Raw genomic sequence first — 25,116 nt, forward strand, 5'->3', positions numbered from 1 at the left:
CTTCCCAAACGCTTAGTACAGTGCTCAGCACACAGTAAGCGCTCAATAAATACGATTGAATGAATGAATGAACTCTTGTACATATCTAGAACAGTGCTTGGCACATAGTAAGCGCTTAACAAATACCATCATTATTATATCTCCTTTTCCTTCTGCCGATTTACAGATTTAGTGTCTAATCTCACTGCTAGATTGCAAGATCTGTGAGGGCAGGGACCATGTCTGTTAGTTCTATTGTACTCCCCCAAGTGCTTAAACAGTGCTCTGCACACAGGAAGTGCTCATTACTACTGTTTGATAGTTACTATTGCTATTAACTAAAGAGAGTTTTATGTATAAATCTTTAAACTCTATGAGTAGCACTTTGTTTCAGGAAAAGTGATTTTTGAATATTGCATTTGGGCCACACCATTTAGTCCAGGGACAACAGGCAAATACTATGAATTGGAGATTGTTACCACTTGGGAGCAGATGCTTCATGGCTCAGTGGAAGGAACACGGGCTTGGGAGTCAGAGGTCATGGGTTCAAATCCCGGCTCTGCCAATTGTCAGCTATGTGACTTTGGGCAAGTCACTTAACTTCTCTGTGCCTCAATTACCTCATCTGTAAAATGGGGATTAAGACTGTGAGCATTACGTCGGACAACTTGTTCACCTTGTATCCTCCCCAGCACTTAGAACAGTGCTTTGCACATAGTAAGCGCTTAATAAATGCCATCATTATTATTACTTGTAATTGCAATCCACAGTCAAGGGAATAATCAGTGTAGCCTAGGTTATGTTCTCACAATCTTTCCCTGAATATGTTGCTGATGAAGAGAAACTAGAAAAAGTCCCTTCTTCCATGAAGAGGCACCACTGTCCTAGGGCTATTTCCGAGCCTCCTGGGTAAGGCCCCTGATTCTGGACTTCCCTTTATGCCAGGCACTGGGCCTTTCCTTTGAAACAGGTAGAAGGTAAGGTATTTGGGAGGTGGGAATTAACCCTGTCCCCCATCAAGAGCACAACAAGTTTAATCCTGACTCTGCTCCTTGTCTGCTGGGAAATCTTGAGCAAATCATTTAATTTACTTCAGTTTCCTCATCTGTAAAATGGGGATGCACTACCTGTTTTGGGTCTTTCATGTCATTCCAAGAAACAGGGAGCCCAAGCCACCAATTCAGGTATTTTCCAGTAATCTTTCTGCCCAAGCTTCCTCTGTAGATGGCAGGGGCTGTCATAGGGACATCAGGAAAATTGGCATAGTCTGTGGAGTTCCTGGGATGCTGTTTCCTGTCAATTTCTTCCTCAGCAAAAATGGACCAATTATCCCAGAGATCCATCTTGCCAAGGGCTAGAAAATTAATGTCCTACCACCTGTGTTTTAGAGCGTGTACATGCGTCATTTCTTTCCCACCAAACCTAGCCCAACTCATTTGGCCCCCTATCTTTCCCTATGTAGGAGAAGGAAATAGAAGGGTTTAAAATTGCATCCTCATTTATTTTTGATTTAAAGTAGGAAGCTCCAGGATTTTTTCTTATTTCAACTCATGCATGAAGAAGATAACTTGGTTTCAAAAGACTTGGTACTAAAGAAGCATTGGAGTTATGCAGAGATAGGCAGTGTGCCAGAATATCAAAAAGCCTACCTTATCTAGGGCAGCCAGGTGGCATTGTCCTGTAGGCAAGGATTTACAAAAAAAAAAAAAGAGCCAATGAATCTTGGTGCGATATTTTTTTTAAACCAATACCAGGAATAAACATGTGGCATAATTCAGCTTTGCAAATCATTTTCAAAAATCACTAGGCTGCAGAAATGCAATTTGGCAAACAAAATGTGTGTTGGTTCTCTGTAGATTAAGCAACCTACTCATTAATTGCCCATCTACATTTCCTTTTAAAGTTCCACAAGCACCTGCTGCAGCAGATACATAGACTGTAAGCTCCTTGTGGGCAGGGAACTTGTCTGTGAACTCTCAAGCACTTTGTATGGTGCTCTGCACACTGGAATAGCTCCATAAATACGATTGATTGATTGATTGATGGAAAGGTGGCGTAGCATTTCAGATCATAAAGGCATGAGAGAGATCACTCCTGCTGTCTTCAGTCCAACTCCTCAGAATTACTAGAAGTGTTTCCTCTGTTGGTTCTAACACCATACAGTGCCAGCAGGCCTTTTGCCCATTTCGAAGAGAGAACCGTTACCTTTCGCCAGGCTAGACTTAAATCTTGGTTTCAGAAACAGGAATGAAGGAGGGAGTGTAGTTTTGAAGCGTTTCCTTGAAGGCAGGGATTGTGTCTACCACCACTATTTTATTGGACTTCCCCATAGTTGTCCGCACCCTTTTATGATATTTGTTAAGTGCTTATTATATGCTAGGCACTGTACTAAGCACTGGGGTAAATACAATTAAGCGTCCCTATGAAGAAAATGTGAATCTCAGAAGAAGGAAGGAAGTCCCGAAAAAACCTACTTGCCAAGCCAGAGTTTGTCGTATTTTATGTCTGCCTTTCTGGTTCTGATTTATTGCTTAGATCTGTTTTCCCTTCTGGAATGCCCTTCACCCCTCAGCTTCATCAATTAATGACACCCTGGCATAATACAGCATTTTTTTATACTTTTCAAAGTGTCAACTTTCTTTCAAAAGTAAACTTTCAAAAGTATATACTTTTCAGCGCTTAGAACAGTGCTTGGCACATAGTAAGCGCTTAACAAATACCATAAAAAAGAGTTTTTATTTTCGTTATCTGATTGATCCTGTCAACATCCCTGTAAAATAAGAAGAGACAGGTATTAATCTCCCTGTTTTGCAGATGAAGAATTGAGACACCAAGAGCTTAAGTGACTTGCCCAAGGTTCTGTAGCAGACCAGTGACAGAGAGCAAGGGATTAGACTCAGTCATGCAGATTTGCAGCCCTGTTTTTTTTCCCCAGATTATGCTTCCCTCCTCCAAAAGCCTCTTTAAAAAGATCACTTCCCCCCAGGGGCCCTCTCTAATTAGCAACCCCCCCCCAAACTGTCTTGTCCCATTAAGCACTTTTTGTTCTGTGCAGAGAGGTGCTCAACAAAAGAAGCAGTGTGACCTAGTGGAAAGAGTATGGGCCGGGAGTCAGAAAACCTGGATTCTAATCCTGGCTCCACCACTTGTCTGCTGTGTGACCTTGGGCAAGTGACTTTGCTACTCTATGCCTGAGTTTCCTCATCTGTAAAACGAAGTTGAAAACTTGCTCCCTCCCACCTAGTCTGTGAGGTCACCTGGGGATGGGGACCCAGGTGCTTAGAACAGTGCTTGGCACATAGAAAGCACTTAACAAATATCATTGCTTTTTAAAAAAAATGTTTTGGGTACAGGTTGTGCTCTGGGACACCTGGGCCTTGATTGGCAGTCACTTTGGCATTCCCTTGCTGTCTGGGCCAGGCATGACTCAAATACACAGAGAGTTCTGGGACCCACTTTAGCCATTCCTTTAACCCTCCTTGCCCACCCACATTGGACCAGGCTTCCTAGCAAGCAGCAAAATGACCTGATGAGAGGTTCACCTTCTTCACTTCCTGCTCCCAGAAGGATTCCTGAGTGGCAAATCGGCCAAAGAGTAGGCAGCAGGAGGGCGGAGGACCTGGAAAACTAAGGACACTTGACCACAGACTGGGTAATAAACCTCTCAGTGACCCAGAAATGACTTCTTTGAATTTGGCTGCAGGATGGTGGAAGTTAAGGACCATGCTCTTCTGGTTTTGTTTTTTTTTCTTGAAGCTCCTGAGCTTACATCCAAGGTTTCCCGTCTTGTGTTCTGCAAGCACCCAGGACCTATATGGGAGGCCTATATGGACCTACCACTTTGGTCATTTTAGGTGACTCAGTAATAAGTTGAGTTGTTCCCCTTTACCCCCTTGTGGTTTCTGCCAACGAAACTCGTTTGAGTTTGACCGTTCCCGAACTATCCAACTAAGGTGCCCGATATCACTGGATGAACCAGTGGTGAACTCATTTCCTCTCTTAACATTGAAGGCCCAAGGCAGGGCCAGGCTCTTCTTGAAGAGGAACAGGCAGTCCCTGCCCTCATGGCCTACCACCTGCCTTGGCAACAGAAGGCAGAACCCATCTGCCTGGAGCAGTGAGGTTGGATCACAGAAAACAATTAGCAGGAGGGAAATTTGTTTTTCAGGACACACATAAACCTGTCACCCCGAAGGTGATTCTGTTGCTAATTTAGATGCAAATGGAGTTGCCCATATAGTGCCCAATTACAGGAAGGTCAGGCAGGCTGGTGAGTAAGCTCAATTTCCCTCTGATGTGGCACACCGGGCTCAAGTGGAACAGCTTTTGTGGATTCAGTGATATGGCTTTGTTCCAGCTGTTACTTTTCCCTTCTGTCTTCCTCAGGGCAGGTGGAAGTGAATGGTGAGGTGAGCTTTTGTCCCCTATTTAGCAGGGAACCACCAGCCCTGACACAAAGTCACAAAGGAGGTTTTGGAGCTTTAGCTCCCTTTAACTTCTCCTGACAGCCCCGGCATCCCCTTCTGCTACCTCTCTAACCCCTAATGATCCTGGCAAGAGAGAGGCCATCACCTCTCCTCACCTTCTCATAGCTCTCATGCTCCTTCCCCTCCACTTTCTGTTCCTTCCCAGCTCAAATCTCTCGAGAAGAGGCGTCTCACCTGCCCTCAAACCTAGCCACAAATGCCATCTCTTCCCTCTTAAACATCTTGCTCCCTTCATCTCTCCTTCCATCGTTATATTTAATCTCTCACCCTCTTCTAGCTCTTTCTCCACTCACTTCAAACATATTCAAGACTCTTCTATGCGAATGCCCATCACACCTCTAGTTATCTCCCCATTACCAAGTGCTTAAACACTTAATAAGTACCATCCCTTATCCTGTTCCTAAATACATCTGCTCCATTCTCCACCAACTCTCTTCCCTTCCCCCTTCCCCCTACTTAGACCAGGCTAAATAAGGTATTTGTGACCTCCTTTCAGTTAAGCCTAATGGTCTCTATTCTGTTCTAACTCTTCTGTATCTCTGTTACTTTCATCAGTTGCCCATTTCCTGGTAGATATCCTCTCTGGCTTTGTACTGAACTCTCCGGGTTGTCTTTGTACCTCCCTGCTCCTCTGGCTCCTTCCTGGCCGTTTTCTCCCCTCACTCTTTAACTGAGGGTGCCCCATAAACGTACTATAATCTAGATCTTTGATTCTTCTCCGTAATTTCATTCTCTCAGGGCATCCATTCACTTTCATAGTTTCAGCTATTACCTCTATATGGAAGACTGCCAAATCTACATCACTTTCCTGGACTTCTCACCTGCCTTACAGTCATGCACTTCCCCCTTCCTCCAGGACATCTCCACATGGATAGCCTGCTGGCATCTCTCAAACACATTATAGGACAAACTGAATTCTACACCTTCCTTCCTCTACCCTTTCCCATCACAAATGACATCATGACCATCTTCCTTTTCCCAGAAACTTGCAACCTTGGTGTTTTATTCCTCTCCCTTTTTTCCCACCTCCCACATTCAGTCTGAATCTACATCCTGCTGGTTTTTCTGCCACATTATCTAGTGAATCCTCCTCTTCTTGTCTTCGTTATGACCACCACCATGGTTCAAGTTCTCATCAGCTCCTGGTTGAATTACCATATCCGTTTTTCCAATGGTCTCTCTGCCTCCTGTCTCCTCTTTTCAGCCTGCTGTACACTCTGATGTCCAGATCATTTTAAGAACGCATAACTCCCCTCCTCAAAAATCTCCATTCACTCATTCAGTCAATTGTATTTGAGTGTTTACTGTGTGCAGAGCACTGTACTAAGTGCTTGAAAAGTACAATTTAGCAATAAAGAGAGACAATCCCTGCCCACAACGGCCTTATAGTCTAGAGGGGGGAGAGACAGACATCAAAACAAGTAAACAGGCATCAGTATGAATACGTAGAATTGTAGGTACATATATATGGAAGTGCTGTAGGGCTGGGGAGGAGGGGAGAGGAAGAAAGGGAGCGAGTAGAGGTGAAGCAGAAGGGAAGGGGAACTGAGGAAAAGGGTGCTTAGTGGCTACCCATTTTTCTCAGTACCATACAGATATTTCTGAACTCTGGATTCAAGGCTATCCAACCAACTGACTTTTTTCTATGGTGTTAAGTGCTTACTATTCACCAAGCACTCTACTGAATGCTGGAGTAGATACAAGCTAATCAGGTTGGACACAGTCCATGTCCTACATGGGGCTCACAGTCTTAATTCCAATTTTACAGCTGAGGTGACTGAGACACAGAGAAGCTAAGTTACTTCCCAAAGCCACACAGCGGACAAGTGGCGGATCCGGAAGCTGACTCCTCCCTTACCTATGCCCAACCTGTTTTGCTTGTATCTGCCCCAGCGCTTAGTACAGTAGCTGGCACATAGTAAGTGCTTAACAAGTACCACAATTATTATTACCTTTCCACTCTCTTCATCTGCTCACCCTTTTCACTCTTCATCAGCTAACCTTCTAACTGCGCTTCGCTCTCTAACCCAATGCACCTGCCTTTCCCTTTGCCTGGAACTTCTGCCGTCACTCCTCCCCTTTACCATCTTCCATACTTCTCTCCCCACCTTTCTGAAGGGTACCTTTCTGAAAGCTACCCTCCTGGAACTACCTTCCCTTTAATACCCACCTCCCCTGGTCTTTTTCATCCCACTAGCAACCCCTGACACTTCCGTGCATATTGGTTTGTTTATTCTGTTGATGGTTTTATTTTCTCACTTTTTCCCATAATGAGCTGTATATATGCTTTCCAGGTACCACTTGTGTATACAATTTGTGTCTGCCTGTCTTTCACATCCAGAACTTAGAACAGTGCTTTGTACATAGTAAGCGCGTAATAAATGCCATTATTATTATTATTATTAGGCTGCTGGTTTTTCGAGGGTAGGTACTTTGCTGTGATTTAGGTTATGCTGCCAGCCACCTAGTTCAGTCTTCTACATATAGTAGCATGGTCTTATGGATAGTGCACCAGTTTGGGAGTCAGAAGGACCTGGATTCTAATCCCAGCTGTTATCCTTGCCTGTTGTCTGACCCCGGGCAAGTAACCTCACTTCTCTGTGCCACAGTTACCTCATCTGTAAAATGGGGATTAAGATTGTGAGGCCCATGTGGAACATGGACTGTGTCCAACCTGAATAGCTTGAATCTATACCGCAGGGCTTTCTTAGTTCAGTGTCTGGCACATAGAAAGTGCTTAACAGGTACCATTAAAAAAATAGTGGGTCTTCAAATACTAATGAATAAATGAATTTTACAAAGCGGTCACTAAATTAATTTGACCATCCACTGTGAGAACAAATTCTACCTAGTCTGTTTACCGTCCATGCCAATCTGTCTTGCATCTGTGATGCATGGATGAGCTGAGTGGAACTGGTGTGCAAAATGGTGGATGGAATGATTGCAGATTCATTCATTCAATCATATTTATTGAGCGCTTACTGTGTGCAGAACACTGTATTAAGCACTTGGGAAGTACAAGTTATCCTTGTACTTAACACTTTGGTTAAGTGAAGTGAGCTGAGGGAGTCGATAAGAGGAGGAGGGAGGGATCCTTCATTCAGAAGGGGTTATGGTGGTCCAAACCTGAGAATATGATTAGTGTCAATCAAAGCATAATGGTGCTCAGGGATTTCGTGTCTATGTCATGTGCTGCAAGTGCTGGGTGGAAGGCAGTGTGTATAGGGAGAGGTGGCCATACTGGTGGTGGGATCCTGAAGGAGGAGAAAGGGCTTTTTAGGATTCAGTGGAGAGGACAGAGGAAACAGAGTTCCATGGTTTGACTTATTAGTTTAGAGGTGAGTGTGACCTCAATTCATAAAGAGAGACTGCAACACTAAGGCTTCTCTACGTGCAGCACTCGTGCAAGCTTAATGGAATTGGGGTTTTAATATTTATAGCACGTTATGTAAATGCCACCCCTCTGAGTGCTTTCTTAAATCCTCTGAGCTTATAAATGACAGCCTTGAGATTTAAAAGAAATAAAACCAGTCTTTTCATTTATCCAGTTAGGGTGGTAAACAATAGAGGGTTAATGCTCCTTTTTCATACTGGCTTTAATAGCTGGAGCCTACATTTTTAAGGGTTTATCATTGTACCTTTTAAGCATATTAAGGTCGTGTGTAATAAAAGAAAAAAATAATAACAAAGCAGCTGACTGTGCAATGTAGTCCAAAGGCAGCCTCTGGAATCCTGCCTGACTAACCAGCTCAGCACTGCTCAGGGGGAATGTTCAAAAGGCACACGTGTGGCCCATTTAGAATTATTAGCCCAATTTTTCCAGGGATCAGGATTGCTAGAAAAATAGGCTTTAGTCAGCGCAGCCTGTAGGTCAGCTGCAGTAAAATGAAAAGTCCCTGCTGCCTGCCTAGTGGTTAGAGCAAAAGCTTGGAAGTCATGAGCCCGCTGTTGGGTAGGGACCGTCTCTATATGTTGCCAACTTCTACTTCCCAAGCACTTAGTACAGTGCTCTGCACACAGTAAGCGCTCAATAAATACGATTGAATGAATGAAAGTCAGAAGGACCTGAGTTCTCATCCTGGCTCTGCCACTCGTCTGCTGTGTGACCTAGGGTGAATCACTAAACTTTTCTGTGCCTCAGTGACTTTGTTAAATGGGACCAAGACTAAGAGACCACGTGGGACATGGACTCTGTCCAACCTGATTTAACTTGTATCTACCCCTGCACTTAGTACAGTGCCTGGCACATAGTAAGCACTTAACAAATAGCGTTAAAAAAGAAAAGAAAGTAGTCCTGATTGAATCTCTGCAGGATAAACGTGCAACACCTGCTTGTATGTTGCATGAGCAGTTTCAAAAACATCATTACCTCTAATAGTTCACCCCTGCCTAAGATCCTCTATTAGGGAACCCACATGTCCTTAAAGGTAATTTAATTCCATCAACCACCATAGAATGGCCTCCAACTAGCCAGGTGTTATTTTGGAAAGACAGGATTGAATCAGAGCAGCGAGGAAGGAAGAGGCTTACTTCAGAGGCAAGGTGTATCCATCAACAAGTCTATCATGTAAATACCATTCCTGTAAAGATGTTTTTTTCCAGCTGCTCTACCATTTTTCTGTATTTGGTTATGTGAGTGGTGGGTCCTCTGAAGGGAGAGGGATGATAGGATACTCGGGGACTTGTCGCAGTTCAGAGGGTGGCACTTGGAGAGGTGGCTGGGAACATTTCCTGGTCCCGTGCACCAGTCATAAGGGTGTGGGGATCCTGACCCTCTCCACCCCTCTCATTATGAAGCCTGTTCATTCCTGTGGGATTGAGCCCTGGGAGCCAAATGGAGATAGAGGTCAAAAGGCAAACTCCTGGCAACTGGTATGATTTTTGTCTTTGAAAAATGCAACTACAGCTTTTGCGGCTCACATGAACGGTCGTGTGCGCATACATTGCCCTGTCCTCCCACCTCTCGCTTCTTTCTCTGGTCATTTCACTCAAAGTGTTGAAGGTGTTTTAACTGCAGTTGAAATTGATTAAGCCTTTTGGGCCACCTGAAGAACTTCTGGAAGCTTTTTCCTTTGACTGAATTCAGGTGCTGCAGCTAGCTTGAGGTGGTTTGGCATATGAAGCGGTCAGAGGCTTCAAATAAAATCATGCAGTCCACACTCATAAGAGCCTTGCTCTTTCCTTGATGGGATCACTGCAGATGCAGTGGGGAGCTGTTGCCCTGAGAACGCCGTTTGCCCTCAGGGGTCTGTGTTCACTCCGTCTTTGGTCACAGGTGACAGTGGAGGAGGTCATGACCACGACTGCGTATTTGGATCTCTTTCTGCGCAGCGTCTCAGAGCCAGCTCTTCTTGAGATCTTCCTTCGTTTCATCCTCCTGCACCGGCATGAAAACGTCCACATCCTGGATACTCTCACGAGCCGAATCAACACCCCGTTTCGGGTAAGGAGAGCGCAGGGAATGTGTCTACCAACTCTGTTGTATTGTCCTCTCCTGAGCGCTTAGCACAGTGCTCAGCAGACCGTAAGCACTCAATAAATGCTATCAGTGGATTGATTTGATTGAACAGGGAAAGCCCTCCGGTTGTACTAGGGATGAGAAGCATGGTTTGTTCTGTTTGGCGGGGAAAGTGTAAAACATCTCTTCTCCAACTCCCACCTGCCCCCTTTCCCCACCCCATCTCTCCACCCCTGCCCTGGCTGTAACCTTTTTGGAACAGATTTGGCAGAAAGCAAGACTAGCTAATATGTTTTGCTGGCAGGGGGTTAACGCTCACTGGATTCTAGAAGGTATTTTTCTAAATCTGTCCAGGCTGGCACTCTCTTCTCCAGAACTAGCTTAATGTTTTGCTTCTGAGGAGGTAAAATGCAGGGAAACATATGTACAGGCAGTGCCAAGGAGTCGGAATGAACATTAAGTTTGTGTATTAGGGACAGTATCTCTATCCGCAAGTGTTTTGAAATGGGAACGTGTGTGGTTTTGAATGTAGGCTATCATTACTCAGCCCGAAGCTCCTGATTAACTCTGGAAATCCCCACGCAGCCTCAGGAGCCAAAAAACACAAATGTTGTCTCTGTTGCATCGCAGTGATTGCTTCCCAGGCGAAGGAAATGGGCATGGTGAAGAAATCTCCATCCCTAAGCAACTTGGGGTCCATGTCAGCGAGCTTCTCTGATAGTAGATGAGCTTCCTGCTCTGCGGTGTGGCCAGCTGCAGAAGCCAAAACCGTAGCCCTCCGCGGGCTCCTGGGACCGAGAAGCCTCAGTCATTGTTATCTCAGAAAAGGTTTTATAAAACGTTGACAAGATTCAATTTGCAGCCATTTCGGAGTCGGTGCGTGCATGCAAAACCCTTCCTGCTGCCCAGCTCTGCTCTGTGAACTGACAGAGATCAGGAAAAGAAGGGCTGAAGTGCACCCGTGCCAGCTCTGCCCCCTTTAGTATCTGGGATCGGTCCCACAAGCCTGGGATCTCATCCTGGCTCCACCACTTGTCTGCTGTGTGACCTCATGTGACAAATCACTTAACTTCTCTGGGCCTCAGTTACCTCATCTGTAAAATGGGGATTAAGAGAGTGAGCCCCATGTGGGATGGGGACTGTATCCGACCTGATTAACTTGTATCTACCCCAGTGCTTAGAATGATGCTTGGCACATAGTAAGCACTTAACAGGTTTTATTATTATTATTACTACTACTACTACTTCACCTCCAGGGTCTCTGGGTTTTCCACTTCTGTCACAGAAGCAGGTGTCAGAACGAGCAGTGTGGCCAAATGTAGAAGTGATAAACACTAACCGGTGATGGAAAGGGTCATCGGAGAGGAAGCTTATAGCTCTGACTCTCCCAGCACCGGGGTTTCTGAATCATTGTATGTGGGCGCTAATGATAGTGCTGAATGAAGTACACCTGCGGGGTTGGGGTGGGGGGAGTTTGTGGACTAGAGCTACCACCCTGCGAGAGCAAAGATTCAATCTGTTTATCACTTTTTAGCTCTGCGTAGTGTCTCTGGCGCTGTTCAGAACTCTCATTGGTTTACATTGTGAAGATGTGATGCTGCAACTAGTCCTAAGGTAAAATGTCTTTTTCATTTCCTTTGCTCTTGCCCCATGATGACTGTCCTTTGAAAACAAAGCCAGGTAGAATTTTTCCTTCCTAGAAAGTTCACACTAATGCCTCCCAGATTTATATTTTGTGTTGAACCCAAGATCGATTTTAAAGTTTCTCGCTCAACATGTGGCAACAGCACGTTAATGAGGCAATCAGATCTACATGGAAAAATTACTGAAACATTTAAAGGTGTTCATAAAAAACCGAAAGTGCTTAAGTATGTCCTGTGGACACTCAGTAAACGTTGATTCCTATTGATTCTGACTAGAACACTTCCTCCAAAATACAGCCAGCTCTCCTGTAAGGTGGCGGATTTTTGCAAAACCTCACCCTAAGGAAAACTGATCCAGACCCAACATTTCGCATACTCCCAACTGTTGATTCCAACAGCAGTGTGCAGTGCTGTATCCAAACAGCCTACAACAGAGGAAAGATGGCCTCTCAATCAACCAATCAGTCATATTTATTGAGCACTTACTGTGTGCAGAACACTGTACCAAGCGCTTGGGGGAGTGGAGTATAACAGAGTTTGTAGACATGTTCCCTGCCCACAATGAGCCCCTCATTCCCCTAACAGTGTTCTAGCAGCATCATGGCCTGATTGAGGGTAGAATCAAACCATTAATCAGTCATATTTATTAAGCACTGTCTGCAGAGCACCATTCTAAGCACTTGGGAGAGTACAAGTTGCACTTGGATCTGTGACCTATGGGCAGTTAATATTTGCCCCACCCCGAACCCCACAGCACTTATGTACATATCTTTAAATTATTTTAAAAATTACTTATCATTATGGGCAACGGAATGTGTCAGCTAATTATGTTGTATTTTACTCTCCCAAGTGCTTAGTACAGTCCTCTGCACTTAGTAAGCACTCAATAAATACCATCGATTGATTAAGTGCCATCGATTCATTACAGTATAACAGTTGATAGATACGTTCCCTGCTCACAAAGAGCTTACAGTCTAGAGGGGGAGACAGACAGACAGAGGTAGAACCTCTCTCTCTCTCTCTCTCTCTCTCTCTCTCTCCCTCTCCCTCTCCCTCTCCCTCCCCCTCTCCCCCTCTCCCTCCCCCTCTCCCCCTCTCTCTCCCCCTCTCCCCCTCTCCCCCTCTCCCCCTCTCCCCCTCTCTCCCTCTCTCCCTCTCCCCCCCTCCCCACCCCCGTGGTGGTTCATTAAAGGTTTAGCCAGATGCTATTTCCATTTGTTTTTGGATAACCAACCACTGATAGCAGTTATTTGGGAATCATAGCTCTTGTCCCTTTTTCTTAAGTATGAGGAAGAGGTTCTGCTCTGCCTTTATATGGGATTCAGACCAGGTCACTGGTAATCTGGAGGCATTAGCAGAGAAGACACCAGATCATAAGGAAGCACTTCGGGCAGGCAGGATAGAGCATTAGTTATCTGTCCTAAAAGGATTACATTAGCTTTCCATCTAGTCTCTGTGAAAATGTCAGAATGCATTATAGGGCCTGGGTGAAATCCAGGTGTAACTTGGTGGAGGGGACTTTTGAGTTGCTGAAACAGGTCCCTCCCTGACTTCCGCATGGCCTGACTTTATTTAAACGTCACATGTGCCTGGTTCAGATTGGGCATCTGCTGATTCGAAAATCAGATGTTTGAAAACCAGCCGAAGTCATAGTGGTGCCTGTAATGATATTTATTGGGCATCTTAATAAGTGCTTGGTGAATACAACAAATACCTGAGACACTTTTCCTGCCCACAGGAGTTGACACTTTAATGAGACAGAGAGGAATATTTACAAATAGGCTAAACAGAAGAAGTAATTGAATGTACAATTAATTATATGGTTATATATATATATATATATATATATATATATATATATATATATATATATATATATATACATACATGCCCACATACCAGTCAGACACAAGGCATAAGTTAGGGTGGAAGAAGACGTGGCTGTGCCCATGAGAGATGGAAGCTCTCTGGTGCTCCAGGTATGATTTAGCTCAGACCTGTGGTGGCTGAAAGTCTGCTCTTCCTGGTTTTTCAGTGACTTTTTGTCTGGGTTTGCCAGCAGCACAGTGCTGCCTGTAGTTACTGTTCTCCCTGTTGGTCCTATTTATCAATCCTGGTTGAGGTCAGGGATTTGACAGTTGTGAAAACGGAACCCGCAAAGCAATCCCCCCTCCGAAGTGGTCCTGATAATTCAAAGGTGAAGCATGTCGAGAGGGCAGCACAATAGAGACTGAGGATTAATTATGGTGGTTTTTGTTCGGTCTTTCTGTGTCTTGAGCACTGTTCTAAGCACTGAGGAAGAAACAAGTTTAATTGGGTCAGACACAGACCCTGTCCCACAGTGGGGCTCACAAGTGGGAGAGAACAAGTATTTAATCCCCATTTGACAGATGAGGAAACTCAAGCCTGGAGAAATTAATTGACTTGCCCAAAGGCACCCAGCACGGAAGTGGTAGATCTGGCATTAGAACCCAGGTCCTCTCACTCCCAGGCTTGTGCACTTTCCACTAGGCCACAGAATATTATAATTGCCAAAGCTAGGGCTATTCTTATCTATTGTCATCATTGATATTTATGGAGGGACTACTGATAAGAGAATATTGTCCTAGGGGCTTGGGGCCAGAAAATAAAAGTTCATCATGGGCCCTGCCCTCAAGGACCTTACCATCCAGTAGGGAGAGACAGTTAAGCACAAATTTCAACCAAAAATTGGAACAAGAGTTAAAGGAGAGATACAGTAGAATAGGAACAGAAGTAGGCAGTGAATTCATAAATAAGATAAACAGGGCTTCAAGAGAAGCAGTGTGACCTAGTGGAAAGAGCTCTTGCTACTCAGAATCACGACCCAGTAAATGGAATTCTTTTCTCTCCAAATTCCATTATTGAATATGTGGCCAAAGTAATTATCAGAAATTCAAGACTCTGTAGATATTACGAAAAGCCCAGGCCTCCGAATTCAGACATAGCACTCAGGGAGCGTGGAGGTAAGTACTAGAGAAGCGCTGGTTCTGAAGAGAGTGGAGCACAAGGCCAGTGTGGGGGAATGTAATCATATGGGAAGTGTCAACTCAGTGCCAGTACAGGGCTTTCTTCAAAATAGGTGCTGAGCAAATACCATCAACACATCTTTGTAAAGCAAGTTATGATCTTAGCCTCATTTTCCAAAGTTATCCCACTGCTTTTGCTCTTTGCCATGTATCCTAATGGTTATCTTATTGTCTTATGTCCTCTAGACTAAAGACTTGTGGGCAGGGATCATGTCTACTTACTCCAGTTAGAGTTCAAATACCATTGATTGATTGTCTAGACTAAGCTCATTGTGGGCAGGGAATGTGTCCGTTTATTGTTGGTATTGTACTCTCCTAAGCACTTAGTCTAGTGCTCTGCATACAGTAAATGCTCAATAAATATGATTGAGTGAATGATTATGCCACTTAACATTGTGGCTTTGTCAGTGTGGGAGCTTTACTGTTAGGTCATGGTTGACGTGCCTTGATAGGAGGAAACAGTTGGGTGACTGTAGTTTTCTGTCTGTCTTCACCACTTTAGGAAGAAGGAAGGCAGCAAAGCCTCTGGGGTGGTTTCTGCCCAGCCCTGAAGCACAGAGTTGTGAATCTTGTTGTTCGGGACTTCCTGTACTTCAGCTACTTAGCCCATTTCTTGGGCATCTCTTTTTGCAGAGTAGCAGTTGCCAAATAAGCCAGTAATTTAACGCAGTTTCAAACCAGCCACTGGTGAAACATGTTTTCATGAGATGTGGTCTAAGGGCCCGTATTTGCCGCCTCAGATGAAATGGACTAGAGTGGAGGGAGCCCATGTATACAATCTCATATCAGGATAATTTCTATTTGACTTTCATTATCCTCAAAGCAATCATCAGACATCCACAGCCTGAAAACATTGAATAATTTTTTTTAATTATTCATGACCCCAACTAGTATATCACAACTGAACTGTGATTGTGTTGGTTTAGCAGTATCAGTAGAGGAGTGCTATTTGACTCTGGGCCTGGGGGTCCTGAAATGGAGGAAATCTAGTAAAGGTTCAGTGCTGCAATACCATCTTGCTCTTCCCATTGGCATCTATCCAAACTCTTCTTGTATTTGGAGGACACAGCATCTGCCTTTCTTCCTCTTTAGACTTCAACCCCCTTAAACAAATCCCACCCTGTTTTAGGCAGTTTTCACTCTGTTGAGCAATAATCAGAACTTGGCATTTCTAGGCCCCAAATCTTTGCTGGCAGCTTAGAAGCAGCAGGGCCTAGTGGATAGAGTGCCACTTGTCTCCTGTGTGCCCTTGGACAAGTCACTAAACCTCTCTGTGCCTCAGTTACCTCATCTGTGAAATTGGGATTAAGACTGTCAGCCCCACATGGAACGTGGACTGTGTCCAAACTGATTAGCTTGTCTCTACCCCAGCTCTCAGTACAATGCCTGGCACATCATAAATGCTAAACAAATACAATATTTTTCTTTTTAAAAAGTTGGCAACCCAAAACTTTGGTCTTGCTCTAATAGCCGGGATCTGGATTGGGTTGTTGTAACCTCGGGTGCCCCTCCCAGTTACTAAAGGAACGTCTGGGGGCACCACACGGTTATGCCATGCATGCAGCATATGCCCTACACTCAATATCTATTCAGAGATTGGGTCTACCAACTCTCTTGGACTCTCCCAGGTGTTTAGTGCAGTGCTCTTGCACACGGTAGGTGTTCAAATACCGTTGATTGCTTGATTGATGGCTGGATGGACATAGTAGCTTCCACTTTATGGAATTAACAAGATTTTTGATTTTTGTGAAATCAGAGAGCATTTATTGAGGGACCCCTTGCACCAGAGCCTCTATGTTCTCCTTCCAGGTCTGTATAAACTCTGCCATCGCATCTGAGCCAAGAAACTTGGCAGCAAGAATTGTGGCAGAGGGAGAGCTCGGTGTGGAAAATGAAAATAGTAAATATATTGGAACCAGTTTAAAGCTGGACTTTCAGTTACAATCCAGTTAGGGCGACTGGTCATCCACAGGCAAGGCACTCTTGCCCTCTCTCAGCACCCAGTTCACTGCTGTACTTCATTGGAAGTGGAATTGAGAAGGGTTGAATTCCTTCTGTGCAGAGAGGTAGTCACTACCTAGCACTGGGAAAAATATCAACACCTGTGAATTATCAGAAAGGGGAAAGTACAGACGAGCTATTTGTGTAAATGCAGAGTTGCTTTGGGATGGATTCCTGACTATGATTCTTTTGATTCCAGGTATCTGATTCCGTGCAATCACATGATGATGAGTCAAAAATTAGCTGTGAAAGAACGAGATTGCTATTCTGTCTCTGCTGCTAAACTACTTGCCTTGACCCCAGTCTGCTGCTCTAGTGGAATCACTCTGACACTTGGGAACCAGGAGCGTGATTATATCCTCTGGTCCAAGTTCATGCACAATAAAGCAGGTAGGTGCCCCCAGGGCATTGTCTGGAAACAAAAGGATCTTAAATTCACGTTTCTCTTTGAAGAGACTGTGCTGTGTGAAACCTGGAAGCAATTAAAACAAGGGAAAGCCTCTTTGCTTTATGAATTAACTTCTTCATTTTTCAAAATATTTACCCTGGTTTTTGGAGTTCCAAAATAACGATAATTTTCAACTTCTACCAAGTGTTAGCAAAGCAGAGCCAGAATGATAAAAGGTTCCATGCCTTCAAAAGCAAATTTGGGATATCACTGTGGCTCTATGGAAACCGGGAGCAAACCCCATATTTTGATCCTTGAATGACCTAGGTATGGATCATTTGATTTTCTAGATTGTGTGTGCCACAGCCTAATTCTAAGCTCCTGGAGCATAGAGGAAAGCTTATGTTTTCCACCCTCGGTTTTGGTGGTCCTCTGAAACGCTCTCAGGTGCAAATCTGGATGTGATGGTTTTTGCAAAACATGAAATCTGAGATTTCAGGGTTTTTCTGTTGAGTAAAATCACCGTGTTCTCTCATCTCCAGCACACCCTCCCCCTGGCTGATGGCCACACTCCTTCCCAGTTCTCAAATGCCACAGACAAACTATTTTTTTTTTTTTTTTGAAAAAGGCCTTTTCTGAACCTATATGGTGCTAATTGATGGCTTTAGGTGTGAAGGTAGGAAAAGGTTGCATTGTCTTATGACTTGGGGAATCAAAAATGCTCATCACAGAACAGGGATGAAGAGCGGGGTGGGAGGAGTAAAGCAGAATAAATCATCGACTAATACTGCACCCAGGCATAGCTCCATCAGTCCTGAGGACTGCCTGCATTTTTAGACAGTTGTGTAATGCTTCTAGGTCACTAAATCTCCAATTGCTCCTCTACCGCCAGGAATCACTTGGGCTAGACTAACCTCTTTCCAGATTTTATTTTAGATTTTCTCCTAACCACCCGCTTCAATCCACCCAGCCATTCCTCAACTTTGCATAAAATATATCCAGCAGCCTGAAAAAAATCAGCATATTTGGAGTAAATAAATGTTTAGAAATGCACGGTTTTCTATTATTTCTTGGTCTTTATATCGTGTGATTTAGAGTGTGTGTGATTTAGTAATTTTAGGCAGTTTTTAATTACCCTATATATCTTCTGGAACTGTTTTTTTAATTAGTTTTTTTTCCACCTTTCCAGTTAATATTTCACCTATTTGCACCTAACTTTCTCTGTTTCTTCCCCTCAGAATTGGAGTTTTATTTTTTCCATAAGCATTTCTGTTGTCCTCTTATTTAACCCTCAGTTTGCGCTTCACTGTTCACGTGGTTAGGAAAAATGTATGATTTACGAGAGCCTCCTGAGATCGTGGGGTTCACTAAGGTGCCCCTCCCTGAGTAGTATATAAGGGCTTGAGGAAGGCCTGGTAGCTCTGTGGCTGACTGGGGCTTTGGGAGCTTGACTGCAGTAGATGTGGCCTTCACCTTGAGTGCCCACCGAGCAAGCTGATGGACACTAGGCTGGCCCAGGTGGTCAGGGCCGTGGAGTAGAAGCGGCGGGCGGGAGAGCAACAGCCAGAACAGGAGTGGCGCAATGGTTGGGGAAAATTGAGGAGAAAGAGCAAAGGGAAGACAGTTTGAGGCTTCAGAAGGGCACTCAAGGCACTCAAGGGCATATTTTATGCAAAGTCAGTGCAGCCTGCTGACAGATAGTAAGCGCTTAATCAATATCACCATTATTACTATGATTATTATGAAAGCATCAAGATAGCTGGGGAAACAGAAGAGAGGCAAAGGCAGACTGTGGAGAGAGTGTGACTGCAGTAGGAGATTGGGAGCAGGTGCAGAGAGAGGTACGAGGGCAGGACTCCGGGGTCACTGTGCTGCTTAGTACATTGCTGCTACTAATTGGTGCCCAATTGGCCGGAAAGAGAGGCTGTGCCTCCCTAATTGCCTGACTTATTATGAGCTAAGGACTTGGCCGCCGGGAGAATTGGCATGCAGACACCCAGCGGGCCGCCTCACCAATTTAGTCCCAGCCTCTGCGGGACAAGGGAATTTACCGAGTCCTGGGGATGATGGCTGGGGAGCTCCTTCCTGAGGAGCCAATCAATCAATCGTATTTATTGAGCGCTTACTATGTGCAGAGCACTGTACTAAGCGCTTGGGAAGTACAAATTGGCATCACATAGAGACAGTCCCTACCCAACAGTGGGCTCACAGTCTAAAAGGGGGAGACAGAGAACAGAACCAAACATACCAACAAAATAAAATAAGTAGGATAGAAATGTACAAGTAAAATAAATAAATAGAGTAATAAATATGTACAACCATATATACATATATACAGGTGCTGTGGGGAAGGGAAGGAGGTAAGACGGGGATGGAGAGGGGGACGAGGGGGAGAGGAAAGAAGGGGCTCAGTCTGGGAAGGCCTCCTGGAGGAGGTGAGCTCTCAGCAGGGCCTTGAAGGGAGCCAAGGTATCTGACTGCCCGTCTCGTGAGCAAACAATGCTCGTTCTTGGGTAGTTGTGTTTTTTTTTTTTTGTTTGGTGTGTGTGTGTGTGTGTGTGTGTGTGTGTGTGTGTGTGTGTTTTCTCCATTGTGAACCAAGATCGTAGTGTTTGAATCTTGTCACCTTTCATTTCAGGGCCCAGCGAGCAGTCTTCCTGCCTGGAGGTTTCTCAGTCAGCCTGCATTGTGGAGCGTGGGAAGGCATTGGATGTGAGCTACCTTCAGTACCTCTGGGAAGCTCACGCCAGCATCAGCCACTGCATGAGGGACTGCAGGGTTTGGTCTTCCCTCTATGATGGGGAATCCCCGGACCCGGACGGCTTGCTCCGCAGTCTGGCTGAGGAGAACAGTAAGAACCTGGCCTACCCCATGTTCAGGCTGAAACAGAAGCTCCCTAGTAGCCCCAGTTCCTCTCAGCCGGTGCAAACGAGAGAAAAGAGTCCGATGGAGCTGGAGTGGGATGACAGCTATGACACGGGGATCTCCCCCGGGTCAGAGGCCAGCCCCTCTAGGTCGCATGAGGGCTTGGAGAATGTAAACCCCACACCCCCGAGTAACCCCCCCAAGCACATCCAAGAGATGAAGAAGAACGCCATCATGCTTATCAAAGGGTCATACGTAGAGGATTCGGACTTTCAGGACGACGTTATGGTGTATAGGTTATGTGCCGAGAAGGATGCTCAGGAAACTAGTGACTTGCAAAAGCAGGAGGAGAAACCACTTGAGTCATCAGCAGACACCCAAACTGGAGTTCAAAATGACCCCATGAACCATGGGCCGTTCCCTAGGCCCGAGCCAGAGGCCTGCTTGGAGGAGGAGCAGAATGGGAAGAATTCAAGCTTGGCTAAAGATGAAATCAAGGAAGAACAAATCAACCACAATGTCCCTGAAGGAGCTTCCCAGCCGGCCCTGGAGTTTTCACTGTCTACCCTTGAGGCAGATCAGAATTCCAGTATAACAGCCCTCAACACAGACAGTGAAGATTTCATTGCACAGTGTGACAAAATCATTAGAGAATTGGATTCTGGTACTGAGGACGTGGAGGAACAGAAATTGCTCACATCCAATCCTGTGTCTAGCATAAGGGTCGAGGAAGATGAGGAAGAACAGGACAGGAAGGGGGAAGAAGAGAAGAAAAAAGAGGAGAAAGATAGAAAAAAAGAGGAAGAGGAGGAAGAAGAAATCTTAAACACTTTTACAGTGGATTCTCCCTCTGTGGAAAGTCTCCCATCTCTCTTTGGGACAAAGGATCAGACCATCTTTGCCAATTACCAAGGAAGGCCTCAAGTTGCCCCATTTACAGGTAAAAATTTCCAAGGTTTCTGCACTCTGGGTGCCAGCCATGTTAAGCAGTTTAAGCGACACGTGAGGCTGGACAGATGCAAGGGTGGAGATTGAGAAGCAGAGGGGATCCAACCCTGGGGTGAGTGGAGGGAGTTGACGAGGCTGCCTGACCTAGGACCCATCACTCTCCCTGCTTCCCACCCCCGGCGGGCCTCTGGGGTTCCCATTTCTCAAAGCCCAGTTCACCTATCCTGAACTTCCGAGAGAGGTCATTGGGGAAGTTGCCTCTTTCCTGTCAGGTTTGGCCCTGGAGCTGACTATAATTTGTAGTTTTCCTTTTCCCCTTTCATCAGTATTTTGTTATGAACTGTGGTCTTAGCGAAGGAAGCGTCTTGCAGTGAAAACTGTTTTCATTGTCTTTAACTCATATCTGTGGCGGCAAAGTGTCCGTAAGGTTCTTACATTCATCAAAGGTTATGTTCTTTCATTACAAATAATGCTTTAGTGGCATCATCAAAAGCCACCCTGAAAACAAACGAATGCACAAACACACATTATTATTATTTACTGTGGCATTTTCATGGTAAAAATGTAAAATATCTACAAGTAATTTTACTGAAGCTAAATCTCTCTCTTTCATGGTTTCTTTGTCTTGAGTGAACTCAGAATGTATAAATCACTACTTTTCAGGAGGCACAAATTATGGGAGGCATTCTTTTGTTAATTTTTATGGACTGATTTTATAATCACTGAGCTGCTGTATGGTGTGCAACTGGGAGGGCTCAGGCCAACCCGCTTTTCCATGTTGGCTGCAATTGTGGGCAGCCTTCTCCGTCTCTTTCCCTGCCCCGCCCCTCCACCCAACACTTTGATGCGTGATCCCAACTGAGAGCTTTCCTCACCGGTTTGACAAGACGTTGACCCCTTGACCTAAAATGAGTTCACTTTTCCGGTCCTCTAGCCCCACACAGCTCTGGGCAAAGGGGGCTCCCAGTTGGCCATCCAGGGAAAATTCCTTGTCCCCTCACATCCCATTGTGTTGGAGAAGTGCATTTCCAGAATCCCTTTCTCTGGCCTATGCTAGGTTTGCTGAAGGGACCCTCTTTCTACTGAGTTCTCTCCCACCCCCGGGGGGCACAGATCAAAAAGCACCCCAGGATCTGAGGACAGGGTTCTCCCATAGTGAGTTTTCTTTTCGGTTTTTCTTCAAATGCGTTTGTGCACACATTATGGTTTCTCTTAGGACTAGCCTAATTTCTTTTTAGGTTTGTGGACCTGAGGATCAGGTCATTCATTCAATCATATTTATTGAGTGCTTACTGTGTGCAGAGCACTGTACTAAGCGCTTGGAACAATTCAGCAACAGAGAGAGACAGTCCCTGGCCATAGCGGGCTCACAGTCTAGAAGGGGGGAGACGGACATCAAAATAAGTTAACAGCAACTGCAACAGTTCGAATGGCAAGGCTGCATCAGTGTGATGTGAAAACTGTTGGAATTAACACTGCTGTTCTTATCGTCTCCTTCTGACCTCTTTATTCCTGCTGGGATTAATTGGCAATGTGGGAAGTCTGGATGGACCTGAGTGGATATGGGGAAATCCTTCTCCAATGGTTCACCTTGTTGTAGGGGAAAAAAACCCCAATACATATGTTTTAACTAATATAGAAGCCTTTGTTTTTTCCCACAGGACCATTTATCAGCGTGGTGCTGTCAAAGCTGGAAAACATGCTGGAGAACTCCTTGCATGTTAATTTGCTGCTCATAGGAATCATTACTCAGCTGGCCAGCTACCCACAACCTCTTCTTCGGTCCTTTCTGCTCAACACCAACATGGTCTTTCAGCCAAGTGTTCGCTCTTTATATCAGGTAGTCCTGCATTTGAACCCAGTGATACTTGTTGCCCGGCTGGTTGCTAAGGGACAGGGCTTTTTCAAATCTGGTTCCTCTCTCTCTGTTTTCTTGCCCTTTCTGATTAACCTGAAGGCTATTTCTCTGCACGAGCCTCAGAGCTCATTTAATATGATGCCTTTGGTTATCCTCTTGGAAATTTAGGCATTAACGATGAACAAGCAGTCAATCAATGTTATTTATTGATCACTTACCACGAGCGCCATATGCTTGGGAAAGTACAATACAATAGAGTTGGTAGCCACAATCCCTGCCCAAGAGGAGCTCACAGTCTTGAGTTAAACAAAGTCTTCTATAACACAGGGGTTGAGTCCTTGCAAAATACCTGGGTTATAATAATAACAATAATAATAATAATGATAATGGTATGTGTTAAGCTCTTATGTGCCAAGCACTGTTCTAAGCATTGGGGTAGCTACAAGGTGATCAGGTTGTCCCACGTGGGCCTCACAGTCTCAATCCCCATTTTACAGATGAGGTAACTGAGGCGCAGAGAAGTTGTGACTTTCCCAAGGTAACACAGCAGAAAAGTGGAGGCGGGATTAGAACTCACGACCTCTGATTCCCAAGCCTATGTTCCAATACTCGTGATGTCAGACACTGTGTAGACACCCATGAGCTATTCTGACCTCACGAGGACATTTTTCCAGCCGACTTGCAATGTTGATTCTCTCAGTGGTCTTATTAAAGTGCGTAGTGATAGCATGCCTAGCATTTTTAAATTATTATTATTGCTAATAATATCAAAGGTATTAAGAGCCTATTAGGTACTAAGCACTGGAATAGGAACAAGATACTCAGATCAAATACATCCCTCCCTCCTTACCCCCCCAACATGGGGCTCTTAGTCTAAGAAGGAGGGAGAAGGGGGCATTTTGGGTGACAGCTCCTGTGATGCGGTTGTGTGGAATTAACTTGGAGACTTTTTCAAAATTTCTGGCAGGTTCTCGCCTCGGTGAAAAATAAAATTGAACAGTTTGCTTCAATAGAGAGAGATTTTCCGGGACTCCTCCTCCAAGCCCAGAAGTACCTGCTTTTCCGGGTGGACATGACCGATGGGAGCGACGAGTCATTAGTCAAAGGTAACGTCAGCCTCCCCAGAGTGACTTGGAGGAACCGTGGAAAGCAGTCGGCTGCCTGCTCCTGCCCTCCACCGCTCTCCTCCCGTTTTCTGGGAAGGGAAAAGCGGGAAGAAGGATCACTGCTGTGCCAGTTCAGCTGGAAGAATTTCTGCTTTGATCTAATTGAATGGCTAATGATCGTGATTTTTAAGCCAGAGTCCAGATCTGTGGTGATGGCTCGCCAGCCTGGACCAGCTCCGGGGGCTCAGGAGAGCACTTGGTGTATTTACAAAAATGGCTTCCCAGAAGGGGCTAAACTGTAGTTCACTGTCAGGCCCATGAGCGTGACCATGTGCCAATCCATTTTTTTGCTTCCCAACACAAAGGGGAACATCCTTGGTGGTTCCCTGTGTTTTCAAATCGCTCGCTGGCCAATCAGTGAACGTGCTTTAGCTAAACTCCTAGGCTGGGTGAGTTGGGTTCCAGTTTATTTTTAGTCTAAAGTTGTCATCATCATAATGATCATCAGTGATATTTATTGAGTGCTTACTATGTGACGAGCACTGTACTAAGCACTTAGGAGAGTACAATACAACAGAATTAGAGCAAGTCTGGCTCTAGCAGAGTGCACCTTTAAGATGGGGAGGATGAGCCTGAAAAGTTCTGGCAACCTTCAGAGTGCTTGTCACACAATGGCAGCTTTGTCTGTGCATGCCACTTCTTGTCCCCAAAAGGTCCAACACCCGGAATGCTTGATTACCTCCTCTGACTTGTCTGAAAAGTGTGCCAAGTTGATTGGCTCTCATCCTTCCCAAAGAAAACCCCAACTCTTAGGAAGAGACCTTTTCCTAACTGCTCAGAGCATAAGGCCAAAAGCGAGTACCCAGAAGCCAAGCTGGCATAGGCCATTGTCAGAACCCAGCTTGCCGCGGTAGTGCCAAGCTGGTCATTCCTGGGCACTGGGTAGCAGTCAACCGGAGCCAAAAGATCATGCTCCCTCTACAGAAGAAGCCGTCCATGATGAGAGGCCAAACTGCTGACCAAGCACCCCCACGGTCTCTGGTAGACGGGACTAATTTGATCTGGGGATTTCTGGGATTTCCCTTCCCACCCCCACCAGGGCCTGTTGATAGAGGTCTGGCATCCATTTGCTCCAGAAGAAAGCCAGCCTGGTCTTTGGTGAGCCAAGAGATTTGCAGCCAGTAGGAGCCTTGGTGTCCTGGTAGTAATAATAGTTACTTAATAAGTACTTACTAAGTGCAAAGCACTCTATTAAGCTCTGGGAAAGAATACGCTGGTAGGAATTAGACACAGTCCTTGCCACTTAGAAGGCTCACAATCCAAAAATAAGAAAGGG

At 45.1% G+C, this 25,116-nt stretch overlaps 1 protein-coding gene across 4 annotated transcripts in view; it reads left to right on the plus strand.

The window, feature by feature from the left end:
- FAM160A1 (family with sequence similarity 160 member A1) overlaps positions 1–25,116 on the plus strand; it is a 185,741-nt gene that overhangs the window by 153,856 nt on the left and 6,769 nt on the right. For all 4 annotated transcript variants that reach the window (XM_038755011.1, XM_038755012.1, XM_038755014.1 and 1 more), the window contains 6 exons: positions 9,742–9,909; positions 11,459–11,538; positions 16,815–17,005; positions 19,642–20,808; positions 22,478–22,656; positions 23,642–23,780. In XM_038755011.1, coding sequence (XP_038610939.1) covers positions 9,742–9,909; positions 11,459–11,538; positions 16,815–17,005; positions 19,642–20,808; positions 22,478–22,656; positions 23,642–23,780 — 1,924 coding nt within the window. The remainder of the gene's footprint in view (positions 1–9,741; positions 9,910–11,458; positions 11,539–16,814; positions 17,006–19,641; positions 20,809–22,477; positions 22,657–23,641; positions 23,781–25,116) is intronic.

This window comes from Tachyglossus aculeatus, chromosome 12, assembly GCF_015852505.1.
Source record: "Tachyglossus aculeatus isolate mTacAcu1 chromosome 12, mTacAcu1.pri, whole genome shotgun sequence".
Taxonomy (NCBI): Eukaryota; Metazoa; Chordata; class Mammalia; order Monotremata; family Tachyglossidae; genus Tachyglossus; species Tachyglossus aculeatus.